The sequence below is a fragment of the Amblyraja radiata genome, chromosome 10 (assembly GCF_010909765.2).
Source record: "Amblyraja radiata isolate CabotCenter1 chromosome 10, sAmbRad1.1.pri, whole genome shotgun sequence".
Classification (NCBI taxonomy): domain Eukaryota; kingdom Metazoa; phylum Chordata; class Chondrichthyes; order Rajiformes; family Rajidae; genus Amblyraja; species Amblyraja radiata.
Window position 1 is genome coordinate 40,473,648 of NC_045965.1, and position 23,241 is coordinate 40,496,888.

Here is a 23,241-nt window from a genome sequence, read left to right on the forward strand (position 1 = left end):
CCCATAAATAGAAAGTGTGCATGTGCATATATATGGACAATAGGAACTCATGGGCAATAGCCCCACCATGACTTTAACAGGAGACTGGTTGGATGCTGCATGTGAAGGTCAGAAATACAACTGGATCTCCTGTATAATTTTAGGATCTGTGTATTGGATCTGTGTACTGCCCTAATGGATATTATGGTTAGATATGCAAATATAAAACCTTATGTTAACAGGAGACCACTATTTTACCACCCATTTTCCACAGCAGAAGAAAACCTACCCTCTGGGTGCCCTTTGTTGAATTATTTATCTTAGTTTCCTCAAAACTCTTCAGCAAGCCTTGTACAACTAAACCCTTCAACCCTTAGCTTGAAAAGTCACTGACAATTCTGTCACTGATTTTGTAATATGTTTAAAACACCTTTTCTACGACCTGATCCCGTTGAAATGGCTTGGTACAAATTAGCTCTTTATTCCTGTACTTTGACTCATCCACCAATAATGTTTTGGATTTTGTAATTATGTTTTTAAATGACTAACTTTAGTTTGCAAAAGTAGGGAGTGGTGCATTAATCCTCTGGGTCTTGAACTGGATGTGTTTTGAATGATAAGGACATCAGTAATTTAATGAGGCGAATGCAGGGGAAAATCTGATTTTAAAATAAAGGCATTGACAGAAACACTAATTTGAAACAGTCGCCACACTCAAACTAGAAATCTGTTGCTCACTGACTGAGAGTGCCCCCTTCAGCCTGACTTTCAGAAGTCCATGCGAGGACCCAGCTTTGAAAATAATTTGCAAGCGTGTTAGTTATAAAATTAATTCTAGTGAGGAATTGCTCTCTGCCTATAGATAAGGCAGTGATAGAAGGCTGTTCAGGAATTTGAAAAGACAAGTGTGAAGTTACTTGATTTCTTAATATATCTTTTTTTTTTAATGTAAATTGTTTAAAAAAAGCCATTGGAGATTAAAACAAAACTATTGCATGATTTACTTGTGTGCAAATAATCTTTGTATAAATTATGTAAACGCTGAAATCTTGTGCCAGTAAAAGATGTTCCAGTCACAATCGATAGATCAAAATTTATCTCTCAGACACCGTACAAGATTTTCAATCAAAACAATAGGACTTGAGGAACATTAAAGAACTGAAGTAGACATCATCACTTTGTGAAATTGAAGACCACAACATTACTCTTGTTCAATCAGACTGTAAAATTTAACATTTGCACAATTTAAAACTTCCTGAAGATACCTTATTGATTTTACAGTGGAAAATAATCAATGGGAAGTGTCAGTGCTTTAGGTTTTCCGATAAGTTTCAAATGAGAAGTTGCAGCATACAGACTGAGAATGCTGCACTTCCCTTCAGGTATTCTTAAGGAAATGCAAAACATTATCTGAGTTAGTCACTTGGTGACAATCTACACCTATAAATGTTGCATTTTTTGCCCAGTAACAACTAAATTACTAAAGAATCTACAGCACTGGAGGCAAACTCTAAAACTATTTACAGCATTAAAACACGTACCAGGTAGAGCACTCTATATGAATGCCCTGTTAGTTTGGCAACTTGCGTTAAGGATGGATACTTCCACACTAAGATCTGATTCTGGGAATAGCCGTGTGTACTAACCTGCAAAACAAGGCAGTATCAGAACAAAAGTTGCACGTTAATGCAATTATAAGCTTTAGTACAGAATAAATTAATTGTAGCTGCTTGACGACCACTGATCTTCTCTTTAAGGTACAATTATAAACACTTGTGCTCCATGAGCTGCAGTCATATCCAGAACTGGACAATCGCTATCAGAGAAATTGGGGAAGGGATGAATAGAACAAGGAGAAACTTATTGCTACCCAAAGCTTTTACCCCCACTTCTGATGAAAGATGCTGGAACTAAAACATTAACTTTTCTTTCCACAGATGATGTTTGACCTGCTCATTGTTTTCAGCACCTACAGTTTTAAAAAAAAATGTTCACGTTATCTAATGGGATATGGCCACCCGCTGCTACAAAGCATCAAGATAATGTTCTTCCTCCGAGGGGAAGAGGGAAAGAGAGAAAAGAATTTGTTAAAATCCCAAGTTTGATATCCAAAATGCCCTGAACTCTGCCATTGATAGCTGGGCACTAATGTAAATTCATAATCAGATCTGGCATAACATTGCACAGCTGCTGCACAGCCCCAGTGAGACTGTGTAGAGTCTGTCTGCTCCCCCTGTGACTGCTTGGCTTTCCTCGATGTAGTCCATACATATGCGAACAAAGAGGTTGGGTAAAGGACTGATTGGAAACCACAAAGCTAGCATCAGCTCAATGGGCTAAGTAGCCACTTCCTGTGCTATGAGGCTAATGAAGTGAGTGGCACAGCGATAAAGTTGTTGCCTTACAACATCAGAGACCAGGGTTCGATGCTGACTATGGGTGCACTCTGTACGGAGTTTGTACATTCCCTCTGTGACTGAGTGGTGTCCCCCCCCCCCCACACACTCCAAAGATGTACAGGTTTGTAGATTAATTTGGCTTCGGTAAGAATTGTAAATTGTCCCTAGTGTGTAGGATAGTGCATGGGGATCGCTGGTCGGCACAGACTCTGTGGGCTAAAGGGCCTGTTTTTATGCTGTATCTCTAAACTAAACTGTCTGCCACAAATGTAAACGACATCTGGTGTGCTCCCCTCAGAAGGGCAAAAAGTAAATTAAAAAGGACTGAATATATAACAGTAATAATAAGTCTATTCCAAAATATCTTCAGGCAACAGGAAGCCAGCAATGCAAGTGGAAGTTTCAGAGAAAACAACCTGGACCATAATTTCCTTTCTAAGCTGATGTGACCCGCGCATCCATTACTGGATTATAAACACACCGCAGATTCAATTTGTCACAAGGCTTGGTTTGAGAAGCTCACCAGTTCGTTTGCGTGCTTCGACCAGGCAAGGTTGCAGACCTGGGAGCCTGTGTCAACACACTGCAGCGGCTGACAGGTCAGTGTGTTCCAGAACCGGATGCAGCGATCGGCAGTGCCCCCTCCTGAAGCCAGCAGCCCATGCTGATGGGGGGACCAGGCAATGGCCTTTACAGCAGCTAAATGTTCTGTATATTGCTGGACTGGGCTCAGACTGGAATTGTTCCACACAAATAGCTGAAAGATAAAGTTGCAGCAATAACACGATGGAACAGGTATATTCAAATACTCTCAAAAACCTATTTATATCATAAAATAATTGGACAAATTCCAAAAGAACTTCCACCCACTCCCTCCATTTGCTCATAGTCAGCAGAAATGTAATTTAACACCACGCACCATTTCAACTTCCCAGAATTTGAAATCCATTCATTTTATTACTTGGTATGCAAGTCCCTGCTGCATTCATGTTTACAATGTGACAATTGAAACCATCCTAGATGTCATTGGAACAGGTGTCAGGTACCTTGTTGTCATTGCCCCCAGAGGCCAGGTGCTGGTGATCAGGAGACCACTTTAACCCACAAACTTCCTGCCTGTGACCTTGTAACCTGCGCTCCGACTGAAGTGGGGGTGTTCGCACGTCTCTCTGAAGAATGAGACGGTCTCGACTACCTGATGAGAGTTGATCAGCATTCCAGGCCAAAGCACCTGCACATTAAGCAACACAGCAAGAATGCATTAAAATAGTGTTTGTATAAATGACCGCTTCAGCCCTTCAACACTGGCATTTCAGAAATATTCTGAAATATTTAAACGATAATAGCCTCATTTTACACAAAGTTAACAGGTCACCAAAACTTTATGATGGTGATCTTGTAATGTAACAATGAAAATTAGCAGACAGGGTTGAAGATGATCAAAATACATCAGCCTGTAGTACATATAACATAGGTTAACAGATTGTCTTAATTTCCTCTTTACTGTGCAATGTGTTCATGAAACAATCAATAGATTTGCATTCATTAATAGTGTAAACATAAATTTACATTATAAGCAATTATTGTCAACCGTGAACTCTTAAACTTTAGAACACAATGGGGACAACTATAAATAATGACCTTTGCTCGCTCTTCTTCGGCAATCTATTAATGGTGGATTCTAGCATTAAAGAAAAAACTTTAATCTGCATAGTATAGACTACCTTTGCGACAATATTTACATCAAGTATTGACATACATATAGTATATATATAATATTCAATAATATTAATTAATATTATATAATATATATATTCTATATATTATCATATTATATATATATTCTATATATTATCATCACATCTATATACTTTTAAAAACTGTGTGTGTGTGTGTATGTCATTTTGCCTTTGAAACGTATCTCCTCGAAAACCAGACGCAAAAATGCGGAGACTTTTACAATTTCAGTAGGGATTTAATTTATCATTTCATAAATGCACTCCTCTCTAAATTCGGTCAATTATTTCCTCAGATTTTGAATAAAGTTGTTCACAAAACGAACTTTTTAAAATATAATCGCCGCTTGCCAGCTGCTGGTGTCACAATGCCCACATGCCCACATGCCCACCAATCCAGGCACACCTGCCTCCTGACCCCGCCCCCTTTTCCGCTGTGGATTAAAAGGCAAACACGCGTTGGGGGAGCGGGTCTGCACTTGGTCTAGGTGTGTGGGGTGGGGGGGGGGGGGGGGGGAGGGGGTGGTGGTGGTGGGGGTGGTGGGGGGGGGGTGTGTGTGTGTGTGTGTGTGTCCGTGTCTGTCTGTGTGTGTGTGTGTGTGTGTGTGTCTGTGTGTGTGTCTGTGTGTGTGTGTGTGTGTGTGTGTGTGTGTGTGTGTGTGTGTGTGTGTGTGTGTGTGTGTGTGTGTGTGTGTGTGTGTGTGTCTGTGTGTCTGTGTGTGTGATTTCGCCTTTGATTCACTTCTCCTCGAAAACCCGACGCCGAAACGGTGAAATTCTTACATATTCCGGTGAAGATTTACCTCATGATTTCAAAATCCCCTCATCTGTAAATTTGGTTAATTATTTCCCGAGTTTTTTTTACTAAACTTGTCCACCAATCTGACTTTTTTTTCTCCAAATCTAATCGCTGTCCAGCTGATGACGTCACAATGCCTTTGCTCGTGGCCCACCTGTCTCGAGGCCCAGCCCCCCCCCCCCCCCGGACTTTGGATTAAAGCAGCTGCTGTCAACGAGTAGGCGCACTGCTTTCCACAAGTTACGTCAACACCTCCACCCCTCCCCCCCCTCCCCGTTCTTCAAAAGGTGTAGAAAGAACGAGCAAGTTCTGCAGATCCCGAGGTCACCGGAGGTCTCCGGCACTCACATGCGTTCACGAGCTTTTGAAGAACTTTCTCCTCAGGGTCTGCGCTGCAAGTGAAGTCACGCCTCTCCCCGCCCCCTCTGCTGCTAACCGCTCCTATCCTGCTCCTCCCCCCGCTGCAACCCGCTCTGAGTTTCCAGAGAGTCGGGCCACCTCTCTCCCCACCTCCTCTCTCCCCCTCCACTCCCTCCCTCTGCACCCCCTCCCTACTATCCCCCTCTTTCCCCTCCACCCTCCTCCCCCACTCGCCCCTCCTCTCTCTCCCCACTCCTCTCCCCTCCTCTCTCTCTCCATCTCCACTCTCCCCCCTTCCCCTCTCCCCTTCCCCCTCCACCTCTCACTTTCCCCCCTCCCTCTCGCCCCCCCCCTCTCTCCCTCCCCCCCCTCACCCCCCCCCCCGTGTGTGTGTGGGGTGGTTAGTGTGTGTGTGTGACGCCGCAGGCCTCCCCCCGCAACCGCGCCTTGAGGGGACGGGACCCAACGGGTCTCCCTTGGTCTAGTATATTACTAAAACTCTCATCCGGTTTGTGATTCTGTCTGCGTGCGTGCCCATGTGCTCTTGGAACTACGTCAAAACGGTACGCGATAGCGCTACAATTTTTGGACCACCTTACTCACAATTGCCATGTGGTGTGTTTTTAATCAAGTTTTGTTCAGATTGGTGTTATATTTTACGTTATTGGCATTTTTAAGTTTACAAAATCCAGTTTGAAAAAAAATCACTTGAAGTTGCAGTGGCAGTTAGCAGCTATGATGTCACAATGGGATCTCATTTACATAAACTGCCCCTCAGCAGTGTTCCATTGGCAGTTAGCAGCATATGATGTCACAATGGGATCTCATTTACATAAACTGCCCGTCATCAGTGTTCCACCCAGTGCATTGAGAGATTTGTTACATTGTTATAAGGAGAGTGGGGGAGGGGAGGAGGAGAAATGTTATTTAAACATTGTGTTTAGTGGGGGAGTGGGATAGGAGAGAGGTGAGGAGTGGGGGAGCAGGGAGATAGAGAGAGAGGAGGGGAGTAGGGAAGTGAGAGGGGTTATACAATACAATACAATACAAATTTATTGTCATTTGAGCCCCAGTGAGACTCAAACGAAATTTTGTTTCCACAGCCATACAAACAAAAACAATGTCCTACAGACATACACACAATTAAGTTCACACAAACATCCATCACAGTGAACCCACTGTGATGGAAGGCAAAGTCTTTTCTCTCCCCTGCTCTCAATTTCTCTCCCGATGTCCAAGCTCCAGGCGGGTGATGATAAGTCCCACGGCCATTTTAGGCCGCGCGGGGCGATTTACGGCCCCGCTCCTGGTCTGAAAGTACAAGGTCGGAGCCCCAGCGTGTGATGGTGAGTCCCACGGCCATGAAGCCGTGCCGGGTAATGTACGGTCCCGGTCCGGGTCGTTCCAACCCCGCGACACGGGCTGGAGAAGTCGCGTTGCGGGAGCTCCGGGAAGCGGTCTCTCTCTCCACCCGGACCCGCGAGCTCCCGATGTCCGTCCACCGGACCTGCGGCTGCGTTGCTGGAGCCTCCGAGCCCCAGGAGTCGAGTCGCAGCAGTAAGTCACCACCGCTCCCCACGTTCCGAGGCCGGCCAGCCCCATGATGGTGAGTAGTCCGCAGATCCGCAGTCTCCCGAGCCCCCGGGTCGTTCAGGTTGGAGGCCGCTCCACGGTGCTAGGCCCCAACGACAACGGAGACCCGACAGGGAAAAGGTCGGCTCTCCCGGACAGGGAAGAGATTTAAAACGGTTTCCCCCTCCCCCCCCCCGCCCCCCACATATACACATTTAAAACCAAGCTTAAAAAAACACAAACACATTTAACTAGACAAAAATAAAAAAAAGACAGACAGGCTGTAGGAGCCGCTGCAACGAGCGGGTTATGGAGGGAGGGAGAGGTGAGGAGGGGAGGGGAGAAAAGGGTGAGGGTGTAGGGGGAGGGAGTAGGGTGAAAGGGGAAATGGAGGAGGATCGGGTTAGGAAGAGGGATGGTGAGGCACAGTTGGGGAGAGCCTTCACTCGCATCACAACGGGAACCCGTCAGCCACGCCACGCAGTTGGGAGCTATGGGTGAATGGTTGAATATTGCATTTGGGATCCAGCCCTCCCGTGTGACAGGGACCCAATGGGCCCCATTTGGTCTAGTAATATATATATTAAATCAGATTATTATCATTACAAACTGCCTGCCTGCAACATTGTTGTTCCCAACAACTATGACTGCACGTCATTTGTTCAAGATTTCTTAGAGATATAAAGTTGGTATAGAAACACAAACCTCTCCATTTCTTACATCTCACTCAGTTTGCAGAATATATTGTTAAATATCAGCTGCACTTCCCTCTTCCATTCAAGGTTACACAAGACAATTAAAAATCTCACAATGGTGGGATATCAAAACAAACTATTATTTTGGGCATGCGGAAACAGAGGTAGTTCATTTGGTCCCTTCTGTAAACCTTGCCTAGCTAGAATCCATTCATTTTTACACTGAAATTTTCAACTGACCCCTGGGGGAAGTGGGGGGTAGAAATGGGATCTGAAGATTACTATTACTCCACTGAAGTCGAGGAGCTGTTATGTTCTTACCACTGAATGTCTTAATTGTTTTAAGATACATGGCAAGTTACAGAACCCAAACTGCAAACAAAGACATGTTCAAACCACAAATATTTCAGGAGCATTATAAGATATTGGTAATCACTTTAGTTGACGTCTGTACCATCTAATAATATCTATACTCCCACACTTCCATTTCAAACTATTGACCAGCATGTAGCGAGTACTCACCAACTCTGGCGGAATGTCCATCGAGAGAAGTCAGCTTCTTCCCAGCCGCTGCATCCCAGATCTGCACATACCCTTTATGGGTGCCCACAGCCACAAAGCTCCCCTGAATATGTTAAAAGAATATTTTACCTTATCAATCATAACAATAGAGCACAGAAACAGGCCCTTGGGCCAAATCCATGTTAATCTTCCGACATTGCCATTGACACTACAATCTGCCTACACACAGGAGGTAAACCACAATGGCCAGTTAACCTACCGAGCATATCTTTGTAATATGGGAGGAGACTGGAGCATATGCAGCCCCAGGAAGAACAAGCAACTTCCACACAGAGAGCATCACAGGAGAGCATCAAAGCAACCCCCAAAATCAATAGTTGGGAGGCAGCAGTTTACTAATTGCACAAATATGCCAACCAAAGACCTGGTCCTGTCTGTTGGACCGCAATAGATGGAAGTTCCCATAATTTACTCCCCATTCAAGATGCATAGCAATGGTAATGAGGGCTGAAAATCAGGGCAGAGAGAAATTGTGACCAAGTTAGTGGATCAGGCATCTTGCCAGAATGAAGGGAGGGATGAAAGGAAGAAGTAAATATATCTCTATGCTTTACAGAAACACTCAGTACACCACTGCCCAATCTTCTACCCCTGCAGAAATTGCTCACACATCATTTGGTCATTATATTTAGAGTACCCTCTTGGCCTTTGCATTCAACTTAGTCAACAGTAATTCCATCAGGCGCAGCACAGTGGCGCAGTGGTAGAGTTGGTGCCTTACAGCGCCAGAGACCCAGATTCGATCCTGACTATGGGTGCTGTCTGTACGAAGTTGGGACGTTCTCCTTGTGACCACTAGATTTTCTCTGGGTGCTCTGGTTTTCTGCCACATTCCAAAGACATGTAGGTTAATTGGCTTCTATAAATTGTCCCGACTGTGTAGAATAGAACTAGTGTTGGTCAGGAAGGACGGTGGGCCGAAGAGCCTATTTCCACAATGTATCTCTAAACTAAACATTAATTACAAAATGTGCACAGCAAGTCATTCCATGAAAATATCATCTGCATTCAAATGCTGCCTCACACAACAGCTCACATATTCTCTATTTAAGTCCAAGTTTCTAGTTTTCTATTCTTTTTCAGAGTCAGCAATTTAAGTGACTAAGTGACACTTAACTGTTTGCACAGATTGGAAATCATCCATGGTACAGCCAATTGATTAAAGTGAATGGGCAAAACAGAATATTTCACAATATTTATATAAGAATTAATTTCAGAGGGGAAAAAATCAATATCAGAAAATAACCGTGCCATAAAATCTACTCTCATTGAACATTTGATCAGTGAGCAGAACAGGAATTGAATGCCGCAAACAATGACCATGCGCCTGATTACACTCACCCTCTCATTCCAACAAACAGATGTAACAGAGTCTCCATCTATGGAGAGGTCACATAGCCTTGTTACCTAGGAAACAAAAAGGTAAAACACAATTAGCTCTGCTTTCTCTTTAAATAAAGACATGATCCAGCCCCTCGATAAATCAATGTTTCCTCCCCAACTCCCAATTTAACAGACGTGCTTGGGTGCCCTTTGCAGAACAATTGTCCCAAAAGACCAGAATCCTTTATTAGATAGAAGCCACATGATTTATTCAACCAGTAATGTATTCAGGCCAAATGCAAGGTCTTCTCAAGTCTTGTATCATGTCTCAAGCATACAATACAGGGGATTGTGTTTGTAAATAAATGGTAAAATATGCTTGGAAAACAAAGTTTGAATTCATATCCATTTCCATATTTCCTTACAAATGTGTAAAAGGAAGTGGACACACGAGGACTGTTGTGGGCAGTGGAAAATGTCCAGCACAATCAATAAACACAAAGAGTGAATATTTTGTTGTCCGCAGCAATGCATTTGATTTGGGCCAACATTTAATTACGCTGGCTCTCAGAGCAATCCCACCCCTTTCATTCTCCTAATCTCTCACAAGCCCATCAACCTCAGCCTGATTCTCCACCACTCCAGACTAGGGATAATTTACAGTAATTGCTTTACCGACTTGCACATCCTTGGGATGTTGGAGGAAACTGGAGCACCTCCTAGGGGATTCCCAGAGTCGTAAAGCAAGTGTGCAAAGTCCACACAGATTTGGATCAATCCTGGGTCACTTGAGCTGCAAGACAGTAGTTCTACCTGTGCCAGCTAGTTAATAGTATAGGTGGGACAAGAAAGATCTCAACTTCAAACTGTAGGCAATGGCAGACAATTTAGAATTTAAGAAACAAAAGCAGGTCATGTTGCATAGAAATAGATTTAAAAAAAATCAAAAAGCAGCAATTAAAAACAATTGCATTAAAGAACCTCTATTAGCAATGGCGAGTTAATGTTGTTTCTGGACACAAAGAGAGCTCAATTGCTTCTGTAAAAAGCCCAGTCAGCAGAGTTACCTTCGCTCATTCCCATGCTCCTGGTTCTGCTGGTAATGCACCCATGTCAATTTTGAATATCAGACTCCAAGGAGGCAACATTGTTTATTTTGTCACGACTTCCCCCAATATTTCTTGGACCGAGCAAGAATTGAATCCTCCAAGTTTGGCAAGACAAAAGAAGTTATGAAGTTTACAGAGCACGGCAATACATTAACACAGAGCCATCAAGATTGACATTAAACCACCAAGTAGGAGCACAGAGGTTTCATCTAGTGTTCGTCTTTCACCAGTAATTGGTGGCTGCAATTTTGCATGCGCTGTTACAATGCACCTAATCCACGAATGTTGGAGTGTTGCCTGGCTGTCATCTAGTGTTGCCATCAAATGGCCCACATCTAGTGTTGCCATCAAATCACCCCTCCTATACACCACTGCCACTGCTCCAGGCGAATCTCAGGTCATCACAGCTTCTTTTGTCTTATCAAACTTTGAGGATTTAATTCTGGCTCGCAGTTCAAGAAATGTTGGAGGAAGTGGTGACAAATTAAACAATGCTCACAATCGTATAATCTACTTGCCTGGCTGTGAAGAGAAGCCAAGTGAAATCGTTTCCCCTTGGCTTGCATCAGAAAACTTCTGTGTCACTCTAAATATCAAGTGCAAGCTAGCACCCTCTGTCAGTGAATGCAAGAATCCTCTATTCTGGTCTAGAGTGGCTCCATCTGCAGTTCTCAGCAACAGTTCTTTAGGTAGATTATACGTGAAGACAACAGAGATGGCAACATGGAAGAGGTAAGCAAAGAAAACTTAAGAAACTAAAGAAACTAAATTTCATATATCTTTGTTAGGAAGGTACAGTTGAGTCTTAACAGAGCAGTATAAATGATACATGGATGGTGTGACCAGATGCATTGTGGCAGACAACAAAATATTCACCCAAACGTACTCAAAAAAACCACAAAAAAGAATAAGCTTCTCTTTCCACAAATGCTGCCTGATTAGCTGAGTGTTTCCAGTATTCTCCGTTTTTATTTCCAGCACTTTTTCCAATCAAGAGAGGTTGAGATACATCTAAGATAGACATAAAATGCTGGAGTAACTCAGTGGGATAGGCAGCATCTCTGGATAAAAGGAATGGGTGACGTTTCGGGTCAAGAGCTTTCTTCAGACTGCCTCTACATCGTCCAGCCATCTTGGCATGAAATGCTGACCTCTGCTGTTGCTAAGGAAATGCTGGTTGAGCAGCTGCACAATATGACCCCTTGCAGCAGGACAAGCTTTTCTCTTGAACGCTCAAATACTATTTCATGTGAAAAGATACAAGAAAGTTAATAAGTCTGTAACAATTTAGCCAAGCTGCACTTTACCTGACTGGTGCACGCACTCCATAAGTAAACACATGCACCGAGACCAACGCTCAAGACATTTGCTGCTGACCAATCCACTAGATTGAGGTAAAAGTCATCCTGCAATTCTGGAGCATCCAGAACCTTAAATGGAATCTTTGAAATCTTCCTTGTTGGTTTCCGTGGTGACCGCAATAGCTTTTGACTGTTCAAGAAGGGTAGAATGCAGAAAGTTATATTTGTGGTTAGTTAAGAGGTCTGGTATGCTGATTGCATCTTGGGATAATAAGGAAATTCGGTCTTGGTTGATTCAGACCAGAATCTTTAAAACATTGACAAAACCTTTATGTTTTGAAACATAACACAATGGGCTCAACCTATTTTATAACATGTTCCAGAGTTGGTTGCCGAGATCTCTACAGTAATGAGCCCAAGAGAACCGATTACAATAAAACTATTGAATGAGACAGATAATTTAGCACTTTGGAAAGAGTGGAAATAGATAAAGATCTATATTAAGAAGAGAAGGAAATATATCTATCATAGGCAGTAGAATTTCCCTTAAAATGTGTAGTATTGTAAAGTGCTGCATGAGTGCTAACAAAACAATTCCTTTTAACGTGGAGATCCTTGACTCTACAATCACATATATATAATAAGCATGTCTAATCATCAGACACGGAAACTATTTGTCCGTAGCAGTTCCAGTTCACTTGGCATTCGAGAGGGAGCTGAACTACTTCAATAAACGCTGACTTCATCTTAAAAAGATTCAATTTCATTTGTAGGCTATAAATATTTGTTACAATTGTTCATGTTGGAAGCGACTAAAAGGAGTTTAAGAAATTCAATTTTCAGCACTTGAAAAGAATGTTTCACCACTAGAGAGTACTCATTAAAAAACAAATGCTTATTTAAAAAGTAGTGGATGTTTGACTCATGGGAACATGGAATCAGGCTGTTAGTTGAGAAACGACTTGTTTTCAAAGTTAATCTACAAGCACAGGTCTTTATTCTTGAAAACATTACTGAACAAGGAGTCAATAATGCTCATAACCTACCTTTTATTACTGACAGGGGATAATGAATACGGTGAAATCTCATTCCCACTTTCAGTAGTAGATCTCTTCGTACTCAAGGCATACTGCAAAATAATGCAATACACTGATTAAAGCTCGATTGAAAGTCACGTGCTATTGCGATGAGCAACACGTATTGAAGCAGAAATAAGTACTGACAAGTAAAATTCTTGCACACGGTAACCATTTATCAATAAAATGAACCAATAATGAATAACCAAATTAATAATGGTTTATCAGGGCTCAAAATCAGCGGTTGCCCAGGTGCCAATGACCACCCATAGTGCCGCCGGGCAACCTAAACGCAGAGTCATTTTGCCCGGCTTGGCATTGCAGATAGTGGTTTATACCGAAGATAGACACAAAAAACTGGAGTAACTCAGCGGGTCAGGCAGCATCTCTGGAGAAAAGGAACGTGACGTTTTGTGTCGGCGACGGCTGTCGTGCGGGGCAAAGATACTAGGTGCAGAGCGAATGACGGGCCCCGCACAGCAGCAGCAGCAGCAGCAGCAGCAGCGGCTCCACCACACCCTCCTCCCGCACCCCGCCCACCCCGATAGCGGCCGCTGCTTGCAAAGCTGCTAACGGCGATAACCTCTTTAAAAACAAACCCTCTCGCACCCCGAGGCCGGGAGGAGGGAGGAGGGAGGGGGAGGCCTCCTTCCGCTGTCTGAAGCAGCTGCACCAAGGATCCTATAGCTATAGGATCTTTGAGCTGCACCGCTCGGCCCCGCACCTTGCTGTTGCCTGGCGGAGGAGATCCCAACTGCCTCCCCCTTTGGTGGCGGCACTTGGCGGTGGACAGGGACGGCCAAGGCAGCTGGGCGATGTTGTCAGAGGGCTGACCTTCCGACCTTCCTTCCTCCCCACCTCGCCCCCCTCTCTCTCTCTCTTTCTTGTACACCCCCTCCATTCCCTTCACAGCTGCTGCCTAACCCACTGAGTTCCTCCAGCACTTTCTTTATTTTTGCTCACGGGTCGACGACCTTCTATCACAGCAGCAAAGAAAGAAAAAATGTGCAGGCAGATGTAGTTATTTGTAGATTCTGCATTTAGAAGCATTGGATTGAATGGCAGTCTGAATATTATATATAAGAAACATATAAGTAACTTGAAGTCAAAAAATGTCACTTTAGTCCAGAAGGTATTGTGGATGCATCAGAACTGAGCAGAAAAGGCTGACAGGGCAGATAATTCATCAACGGGGTGACTGTTTAAGAACCAGTGCCAGCTGTCTGGTACAGCTCTGCTGTAAAGCCGTCATATTTAATAATACAATTCAGGAAAACATTTTCTAATTTTGCACAGTACAATTTGGCTGACCAGAGACAAAGGGGCTAATTTAGCCAGTCTATAAATAATGGAATTATCGAACACTTTGCTCACTTACTCTGAATAGATTGCGTCGCTCCTGCATTGGCATTTGAAATCTCCGATCTTCAGTTTGTGGGTCACTTACTTTTTCAATGCCTGCTCCCAGTAACTCGTTCTTTAGTAAGGCCGCATATGCCACACCATCTGCCAATGGGGAAGAAATTCTCATTACAACAATGCCACTACCCTGTTATCACCATGGATAACTGCAACTCATCTTATGTCAAATCATCATGTTAATTCATTCACCATTTGGAATCAATATCTAAACACAATGGTGAATCTCTCCCCTGGTAACTTATACACCACGACTGAAAGAAAATCAGGACTCCATTCTTCTCAGCGTGTGTTCAAACCGATAGCAGTAAACAATGAGTGTATAATCTATTGGTGACGTTGACAAGGGTAAGCATAGGTCAGGTCATTAGGTCACTCAAACTTCCTCAATAATTTCATGGATTTTTTGAGAGGCAAGGTGGGACTTGGGCAAGGTGGCATCCACGTCAGTTATGAATTCTATTAATACTACCTAGAAATTGTGTTCAAACCTCCAGAGTAGGGTTTGAATACATAATCTGCTGACCGAGATGGGAGAATCCTCCCAAATGAGTTAGAGTCATGAAGTTGTATAGCACAGAACCGGGCCCTTTGGTTCACCATGTTTATGGTGATCTTTTTTGTCCATCCACACTAATCCTATTTGCCAGCATCAGGACCACATGCTGTAAATAATAAAATATTTGGGCTGGGCTGGCAGAGAGATTCAGCTAATGTTGGCATGATGATCTTTATTCAGCAACTCCCACATGGAGACTGAACAAGAGAGATCAGGCTTTTCCATGATCTTCTTCATATTTTGCAGCCAGGTTACTGAATTAGAGGTTTATGCACCACATTGAGTTGTTGCTTTACTGCACCAGAGACCCATGTTCCGTCCTGACTACGGGTGCTGTCTGTACGGAGTCTGTACATTTTTCCTGTGAGAGCAGGGGTTTTCCCCAGATGCTCCGGCTTCCTCCCACACTCCAGACGTACAGGTTTGTGGGTTAATTTGGCTTCAGTAAAAATTGTAAATTATACCTAGTGTGTAAGATACTGTTAGTGAATGGGGATCACTGGTCAGCGAAGATCCGATGGGCCAAAGGATCTGTTTCTAAACTGTATCCCTAAACTAAACTAAAGTTCCACTTGCCAGATACGGAATGTCTAATGAACTCTTTAATTAGATTGAGTTAGGGGAGAGTTAACAAAAAATATATATATATATTTTATTTCACACAACAGATCCATGGGGAAATCAGTAAGAACTACAAATAAACCCCCACTAGAAAGTCAGAGCAAAAAGAGACAAAGCCAAGAAACTTACAAAATTCTTAAGGGGTTGGACAGGCTAGATGCAGGAAGATTGTTCCCGATGTTGGGGAAGTCCAGAACAAGGGGTCACAGTTTAAGGATAAAGGGGAAATCTTTTAGGACTGAGATGAGAAAAACATTTTTCACACAGAGTGGTGAATCTCTGGAATTCTCTGCCACAGAATGTAGTTGAGGCCAGTTCATTGGCTATATTTAAGAGGGAGTTAGATGTGGCCCTTATGGCTAAAGGGATCAGGGGGTATGGAGAGAAGGCAGGTACAGGATACTGAGTTGGATGATCAGCCATGATCATATTGAATGGCGGTGCAGGCTCGAAGGGCCGAATGGCCTACTCTTGCACCTATTTTCTATGTTTCTATGATTCTGCTTTATCAAACCAGCCAGCCAGAGGGCAAGTTATAATTCATGGCAAGGGGCATAAGACGCAAAAATTTCCTTCAAATTGCCAATTGCTCGTAAGTCAGAGATGGTGAAAGATATAAAGCTCACAAATAGGTACGACATTGACTAAAGTACCAAATTACCAGCACTGATTTTGAGTGAAATACTGGATTTATAAATTACACCACAAACATGGAAATGACACCTGAAGGGAAGGAGTGAAACCAAGATCATACACAGAATACAGCGAATGAAGGGATATAGATCATGTGCAGGCAGATGAGATTACGTTTTCGTTGCACCTTGTTCGGCACAGACATTGTGGGCTGAAGGTGTACCATTCTATATAGAATAAAGAACAAACATAACTGTAGAAAAATTTAAGATGCAAATGAAGAATGGACTTTTCAATCAACTATCCAATTGTACCAAATCCACTATTATGACTGAAATCTGGGAAGAGGTGGCCTAACTTGTGATTGATAAATATCTATGATGGCATCTCCAGTAATGCCATGCATAGTAAGATCGTGGCCTGAAACAAAGCTACAATACTCGTGTGCTCGTCTTTCCTGCACGCTCAGCTTTCTCCTGGTGCCAGCATGCTCCACAGTGTATTGCTCCCGATGTCACGAACCACACTATGTAGTGCACCTGCAGACCCCCTTCATAAACCTTAGGATCACATGGGGACAACGACCTCCACAAAATGAAGGAAGCACCAGAGCTCCCACAACAACTGGCATTCAAGTGGACATTTCAATTGTTCTGGTCTTGCTATTACTGAATCATCTCTGCTTATAAAAGTAACAATATTGTGCCAGATCGCATTATGGAAAGAAAACAAACAGCTTGAAAATAATTGAAGAGGAAACTATTTTTGTGACCTTCACTGAAGGTGATAGGATATGCATTTTTTTTTAGCAATGCAGAGAGCATGGACATTATGGGCCAAAAGGCCTCATTCTGTGCTGTATGGTTATGACATCATTGTTGACCTAAATTTCCTAAAATAAGGAAAGTAGACCCAAGTTTTAAGAAGTTGTAAAAGGTTACACAAACCATACAGAAGGCTGGGAGTTAACTGAATGTGAAGATCACGGCAGCTTTGCTAGAGTAATGGTTCATTTATCTGCTAGAATATTCTTAGTTTCTTCAATCAGAGTTATTTCCCACTTGACAAATCGACCTTCCATCTTCCAAAGTTCAGAAGATCAAACAAAGGCATGCGATATATTCCAGTCAATAATAAACCTTTCTCTATTCAAATCTATAAACGTTGGCACATTTACAGGACATTGGGCAGGTCATACTGTACTCTAGGTCATTATATCACAAAGTCCTTTTACGCCCCGACAATCAGAAAACAGCAACACCCAATGTAAAGAGACATTCAAGTTCAACAAGGTGACAACAACATAGACACGTACTGTACCTTTCCCATTGTCAGAATTTGCTTCTTTTGTTTTTCGATTCTGGTTCGGGGATTTTCCATTTTCCTGATAAAGACCAAAAATACAGCAAAATCACGACTGAATGAACATTTTCCCTCCACATGTATCATTAACACAGTACTGCTAATCCAGAATGTAATTACTAGTGGATTATAGTACAAGATTGCAATAAAATTAAGGGATCAAATGTTTTAATAAACTTGTGAATGTCTTTCCCTGGTAACCTTCGCAATGGGTTATAGGACAATGTGTTCCTTCCTTTTCCTGCCCAGCATTTTCTAGTGCACCTAAACTCTCTCTGCACCTTCCCAGAAACGTGGTTGTTAAATATGAACATGGGACACAGGATAATTCCCACAATCTACGTAGAGGAATCGTGTAAGAAGGAACTGCAGATGCTGGTTTAAACCGAAGATAGACCCAGGAGACAATAGGTGCAGGAGTAGGCGGTTCGGCCCTTCGAGCCAGCACCACCATTTACTGTGATCGTCGCTGATCATCCACAATCAGTACCCCGTTCCTGCCTTCGCCCCCATATCCCTTGACTCCGCCATCTTTAAGAGTATCTAACTCTCTCTTAAAAGCATCCAATTGGCTTCCACTGCCTTCTGAGGCAGAGAATTCCTCAGATTCACAACTCTCTGGGTGAAAAAGTGTTTCCTCATCTCCGTTCTAAATGGCCTACCCCTTATTCTTAATCTGTGGCCCCTGGTTCTGGACTCCCTCAACATTGGGAACATGCTTCCTGCCTCTAGCTTGTCCAATCCCTTAATAATCTTATATGTTTCAATAAGATCACCTCTCATCCTAAATTCCCGGGTATACAAACCCAGTTGCTCTATTCTTTCAACATATGACAGTCCCGCCATCCCGGGAATTAACCTCGTGAACCTACGCTGCACTGCCTCAATAGCAAGAATGTCCTTCCTCAAATTTGGAGACCAAATCTGCACACAATACTCCAGGTGTGGTCTCACCAGGGCCCTGTACAACTGCAGAAGGACCTCTTTGCTCCTATACTCAACTCCTCTCATTATGAAGGTCAACATGCCATTAGCTTTCTTCACTGCCTGCTGTACCTGCATGCTTACTTTCAGTGACTGATGAATACCCGCATCTTGTTTTGGGTCAAGATCCTTCTTGATCAGTCTGAAGAAGGGTCTCAACCGTAAACGTCACCCATTCCTTCTCTCTAGAGATGCTGCCTGTCCCGCTGGGTTACTCCAGCTTTGTGTCTATCTTATGTAGAGGAATTGATGGATTGCCATTTGACGCAGTGGGTGATGTTTCCTGCACTTCATTTAAATTCACCAGGATCTAATACTTTAACTCTCTCAATAAAAAATCAAATCTCGTGGAAAAATAAAAGAAAGATTTTTTAAAACAAGACATTGAACAAGTTGGGTCCTCAGAGGTAGCAGTTAATGGAAATTTTTTGCATGTGCCGACAGCAATTTTCCGACTATAATCATCAACAAATGGAAAATTCCATAATGCCCCTGTCCCACTTAGGAAACCTCTGGAGACTTTGTGCCCCACCCAAGGTTTCCGTGCGGTTCTCGGTGTTTCCCGGAGGCTTTTGTCAGTCTCCCAACTGCTTCCACTACCTGCAACCTCCGGCTACCACCTGCAACCTCCGAGAACCGCACGGAAACCTTGGGTGGGGCGCAAAGTCTCCAGAGGTTTCCGTTCAGGGTTTCCTAAGTGGGACAGGGGCAATTGTACGTTGAAAGTTCCATCTGCCATTGTTCAGCTGAATATTCCCAGTTCATTTAATTTCCCCCCCAAGAGTAACAAGATACTCAAAACTCCCCAGGGCACTGCTATGAAAATGGCACCTCCCACATTTACCATAGGATGGATTTCACAGCCAAGTTCAACGTGTCCACAACCCGACACGGAAATATTTCCCCCCTCAAAATACTCAAATATCAGTCCTGACATCCTCATCATTAGTTAACAAAGGATTTGGGAGAATGTGACAACAGCTACTATTAGTCTACAATCATAGCGATTATTATTTTACATTTATAGTATGGAAGTTGATGCTCCAGTTGGAACTCGCTCTCGTTGGTATAAATCGGTCGCCTGTCTTGCGAGGAAGGGTTGCTGGCGAGTTTGAGGTTACATGTCGTGTACTCAAGGCAGCCTGTTTAAAAAGAGTGTTTGCATCAGCAGTAGATATTTAAGAAGATAAACTAATCTTAAAATGCATCTAATCTTGAGCATCGTAAACAAAAGCTATTTAAGAACTAAACAATGACTGAACATATTACACAATCAGACAACATTATTGTGTAACTATTGAATTATTAATCATTAGCAAAGATATTTTTATCCCTTCAAATTTGTGACATCTTCCAACATCTACAGTATACTTAAACATTAAACGTGCATGTGGTTTCTTCACATTAATGGTGCAGCTTGTTCATCGTTCTAAATAATACATGCCTTTCCCCGGGACAATGTTCATTTTAGATATTTATTTAGTGCATTTTTTTCCTACATAATTTTAACCTTTATCTTCATGTACATCTGATGCATCTTTATAAAAAAAGCACAAAGGTAAAATAAACTCCAGATGCTGAAAATCTGAGATAAAACACACAATTCTGGAAATACACAACAGAACAGGCAGCATCTGTAGAAATAACATTAACTTTGCAGATCAATAACTGGATCTGTTTTGAGGAAGCATCGTCAATTTTGTCTCTTTTTCCACAAATGCCTCTTTACCTGCTTTGTATTCACAGTAGGTACTACTGTGATACTTTTGTTTCTTGAGATGCTTGTTCATTGAAATACATTGGTCCAGGTAGAAATGGTCACAAGAAGTTGGACAATCTACAGAATGGATACTAAGTGAAATACCCTTCCTTGACGTTAATTAAACCAAAAGCAATGAAAAGGACCTAATTTCTTAGCGTCCTCTCACAACTTATGCATCTTATCCCTGGCATCATCTTCGTGAACATTTATCCATAAATTACCCCTGCGGCTTTATTAACATATGCACTAAAACAGCACAAATTATTTTTAACTGGGTTTACCATAAACCTGACCCCTAAATTCAATTCTTCGGGTCATGGGTGATGTGTGAGAGAAAGTTAAAAGCGGCCAGCGTAGTCCTTCCCATTATATTGCAACCATTAAGGTGCTCACTTCTGCCTTCAAATAAACATTTCCCTTCCTTTAACCACTCACATCTCCAGTTCTGAGTAAACAGTTACACCCAGCAGAACTAAAGGCAATTGCAAGTGGCTGGGGAATGCGGAGTTATAGAATCGTGTAAAATATTGATAAAAATAGAGCAATGACAAATGCTAGTGAGAACCCTGTTAAACACCATAGCGACATACAAGTATCTTCAGCAAACAAGAAATCAGAGATTACAGCACAATACATGGAATCAAATTTAGTATGGACTAGACCAAGTGGGACCCGTTGGGTCCCTGTCACACCGGAGGCCTGGTCCCCCAAAGCAACCCGTTCCCCCAACTCAATATTCGACCACTCACTCATAGCCCCACGGGAGGCCTGGTCCCCTAACGCAATCCGTTCCCCAACACAATATTCCACCACTCACCCATTCCCCCAACGCAATATTCCACCGCTCACCCATAGCCCCCAACTGTGCAGGGGCGGCTCAATTCCCCTTATTCACCCTCCCTCTTTTTAAACTTTTAAAAAAAATGCAATTGCACCTGCTGCCAGGAAAAAAATGCAATTGCACTTGCTGCCACGACTTAGTGTTCTGGGATTTGCAACATTGTAACGGCAGGGCTACAATCCCATTGTGATGTCATAACTGTAACTGCCACTGTAACTTCACGTCATTTTTCTTAAAGCGTGGTTTTGTGAAGTTAAAAATGTGAATAACTTGTAAAATATTACATCAATGGGATCAGTGGGACTAAGGGAAAAAAGTTGTTCGGCACGGACTTGTAGGGCCGAGATGGCCTGTTTCCGTGCTGTAATTGTTATATGGTTATATGGTTATCAATCTCAACGAAACTTGATAAAAACACACCACAAGACAATTGCGAGTAAGGTGGTCTAAAAATTGTAGCATTATCGTGTACTGTTTTGGCATAGTTCTGGGATCACGCAAACAGAATCACAAACAAAATGAGAGTTTTAGTAATATATACTAGACCAAGTGGGACCTGTTGGGTGTCCCTGTCACACGGGAGGGCTGGTCCCCAAACGCCATATTCCACCACTCACCCATAGCCATAGGGTACAGTAAAAAAAAAAACAGGATTTGAAATTATATGGTGCAAGGCATAATATATCCCAGAGAGAAAAGGGAGATGATGTAGCTACACTTAACAAATTAATTAAAAAAAAACAATATAGCTTTCACTACAATAAATATTATTAATGCAGAAGGAAATACATGCAGGCTCAATCACATTACTAAGAGTAGCTAACTGGCAAGCGGTCTTACATAACACTGAAAACAAAATAGATCTCTTGTTATATGCACTACACTAGTTTTTAACCTACAATGCAAAGCAGGTAAGGAGGGTACTGGATCTAGTAAATACATTTAAACAAGCAAGAATACCAATAGAAAGGGCTACAATGGCATTTGGGAAAATATGATGGGCTAAATTTGTAAATAATGATGCAGGAAAGCAATTGGAAACATTTTAAATATGCTCAAAATATATATTCTGTAGAAAGACTATACAGTACTCTCCATAATGTTTGGGACAAAGACCCATCATTTATTTATTTGCCTCTGTGCCCAGAAATGGTGTGACTAAGTATAAACAGTACTGTAATTTCTACATGGTGAAACCAAAATGTATACAAATGGCTGCCTTTTAGTCTGTTGTGCTGGATACAGAATTGGCTTGCAGCAATTGGTGTGCCTCAGGGATTGATGCTGGGCCCATTGTGGTTTATACCAACGGTTTGGATGAGAATGTACACTGCGTAATTAGTAAGTCTGCAGATGGCTCTAAGGTTGGTGGTGCTGCAGACAGTGAAGATGGTCATCAACAATTACAGCATGATCTTCATCAGCTGAGCAAGTGGCCTGAGGAATGGCCAATGGAGTTTGGTGCAGATAATTGCCTGGTATTGCATTTTGGAAGTCAAACCAGGGCAAGATATTCACAGTGGGGCACTGGGGAGTATCGTACAGCTGAGGGATCGAGGAGTAAAGGTACTTTGTTCCTTGAAAGTGGTATCAAAGGTAGATAGTAGTAAAGAGGGCCCCTCGCTGACTCCTGCCCCCCTCCCCATGATACCCTCCATGGCTCTTACCCCATCTTTTCTCTGAGCTCTCTCCCCCCCCCCATCCCCCGCCCAAACACCCCTCGGTGCTGGGACCACAGCAATTTACAATATATATTAATGATTTAGATGAAGGGATTATAAGTAACATTAGCAAATTTGCAGATGACACAAAGCTGGATGGTAGTGTGAACTGTGAGCAGGATGCTATGAGGATGCAGGGTGACATGGACAGGTTGGGTGAATGGGCAGATGCAGTTTAATGCGGATAAATGTGAGGTTATCCACTTTGGCAACAAAAACAAAGAAGGAAGATTATTACCTAAATGGTGTCAAGTTGGGAAAAGGGGAAGTACAACGGAATCTGGGGGGTCCTTGTTCACCAGTCAATGAAAATAAGCATGCCGGTACAGCAGGCAGTGAAGAAATCGAATGGCATGTTGGCCTTTATAACAAGAGGAGTTGAGTATAGGAACAAAGAGATCCTTCTGC

The 23,241-nt window shown here is 42.7% G+C and overlaps 1 protein-coding gene across 4 annotated transcripts in view; it reads right to left on the reverse strand.

Annotated features, from left to right (window-relative positions):
• Positions 1-23,241, reverse strand: part of LOC116977834 (fizzy-related protein homolog) — a 41,565-nt gene that overhangs the window by 2,469 nt on the left and 15,855 nt on the right. For all 4 annotated transcript variants that reach the window (XM_033028641.1, XM_033028638.1, XM_033028640.1 and 1 more), the window contains 10 exons: positions 19,529-19,651; positions 17,484-17,547; positions 14,310-14,437; positions 12,902-12,984; positions 11,862-12,045; positions 9,464-9,529; positions 8,063-8,165; positions 3,425-3,609; positions 2,902-3,135; positions 1,521-1,625 (listed from right to left, as the gene is read on the reverse strand). In XM_033028641.1, coding sequence (XP_032884532.1) covers positions 1,521-1,625; positions 2,902-3,135; positions 3,425-3,609; positions 8,063-8,165; positions 9,464-9,529; positions 11,862-12,045; positions 12,902-12,984; positions 14,310-14,437; positions 17,484-17,547; positions 19,529-19,651 — 1,275 coding nt within the window. The remainder of the gene's footprint in view (positions 1-1,520; positions 1,626-2,901; positions 3,136-3,424; positions 3,610-8,062; positions 8,166-9,463; positions 9,530-11,861; positions 12,046-12,901; positions 12,985-14,309; positions 14,438-17,483; positions 17,548-19,528; positions 19,652-23,241) is intronic.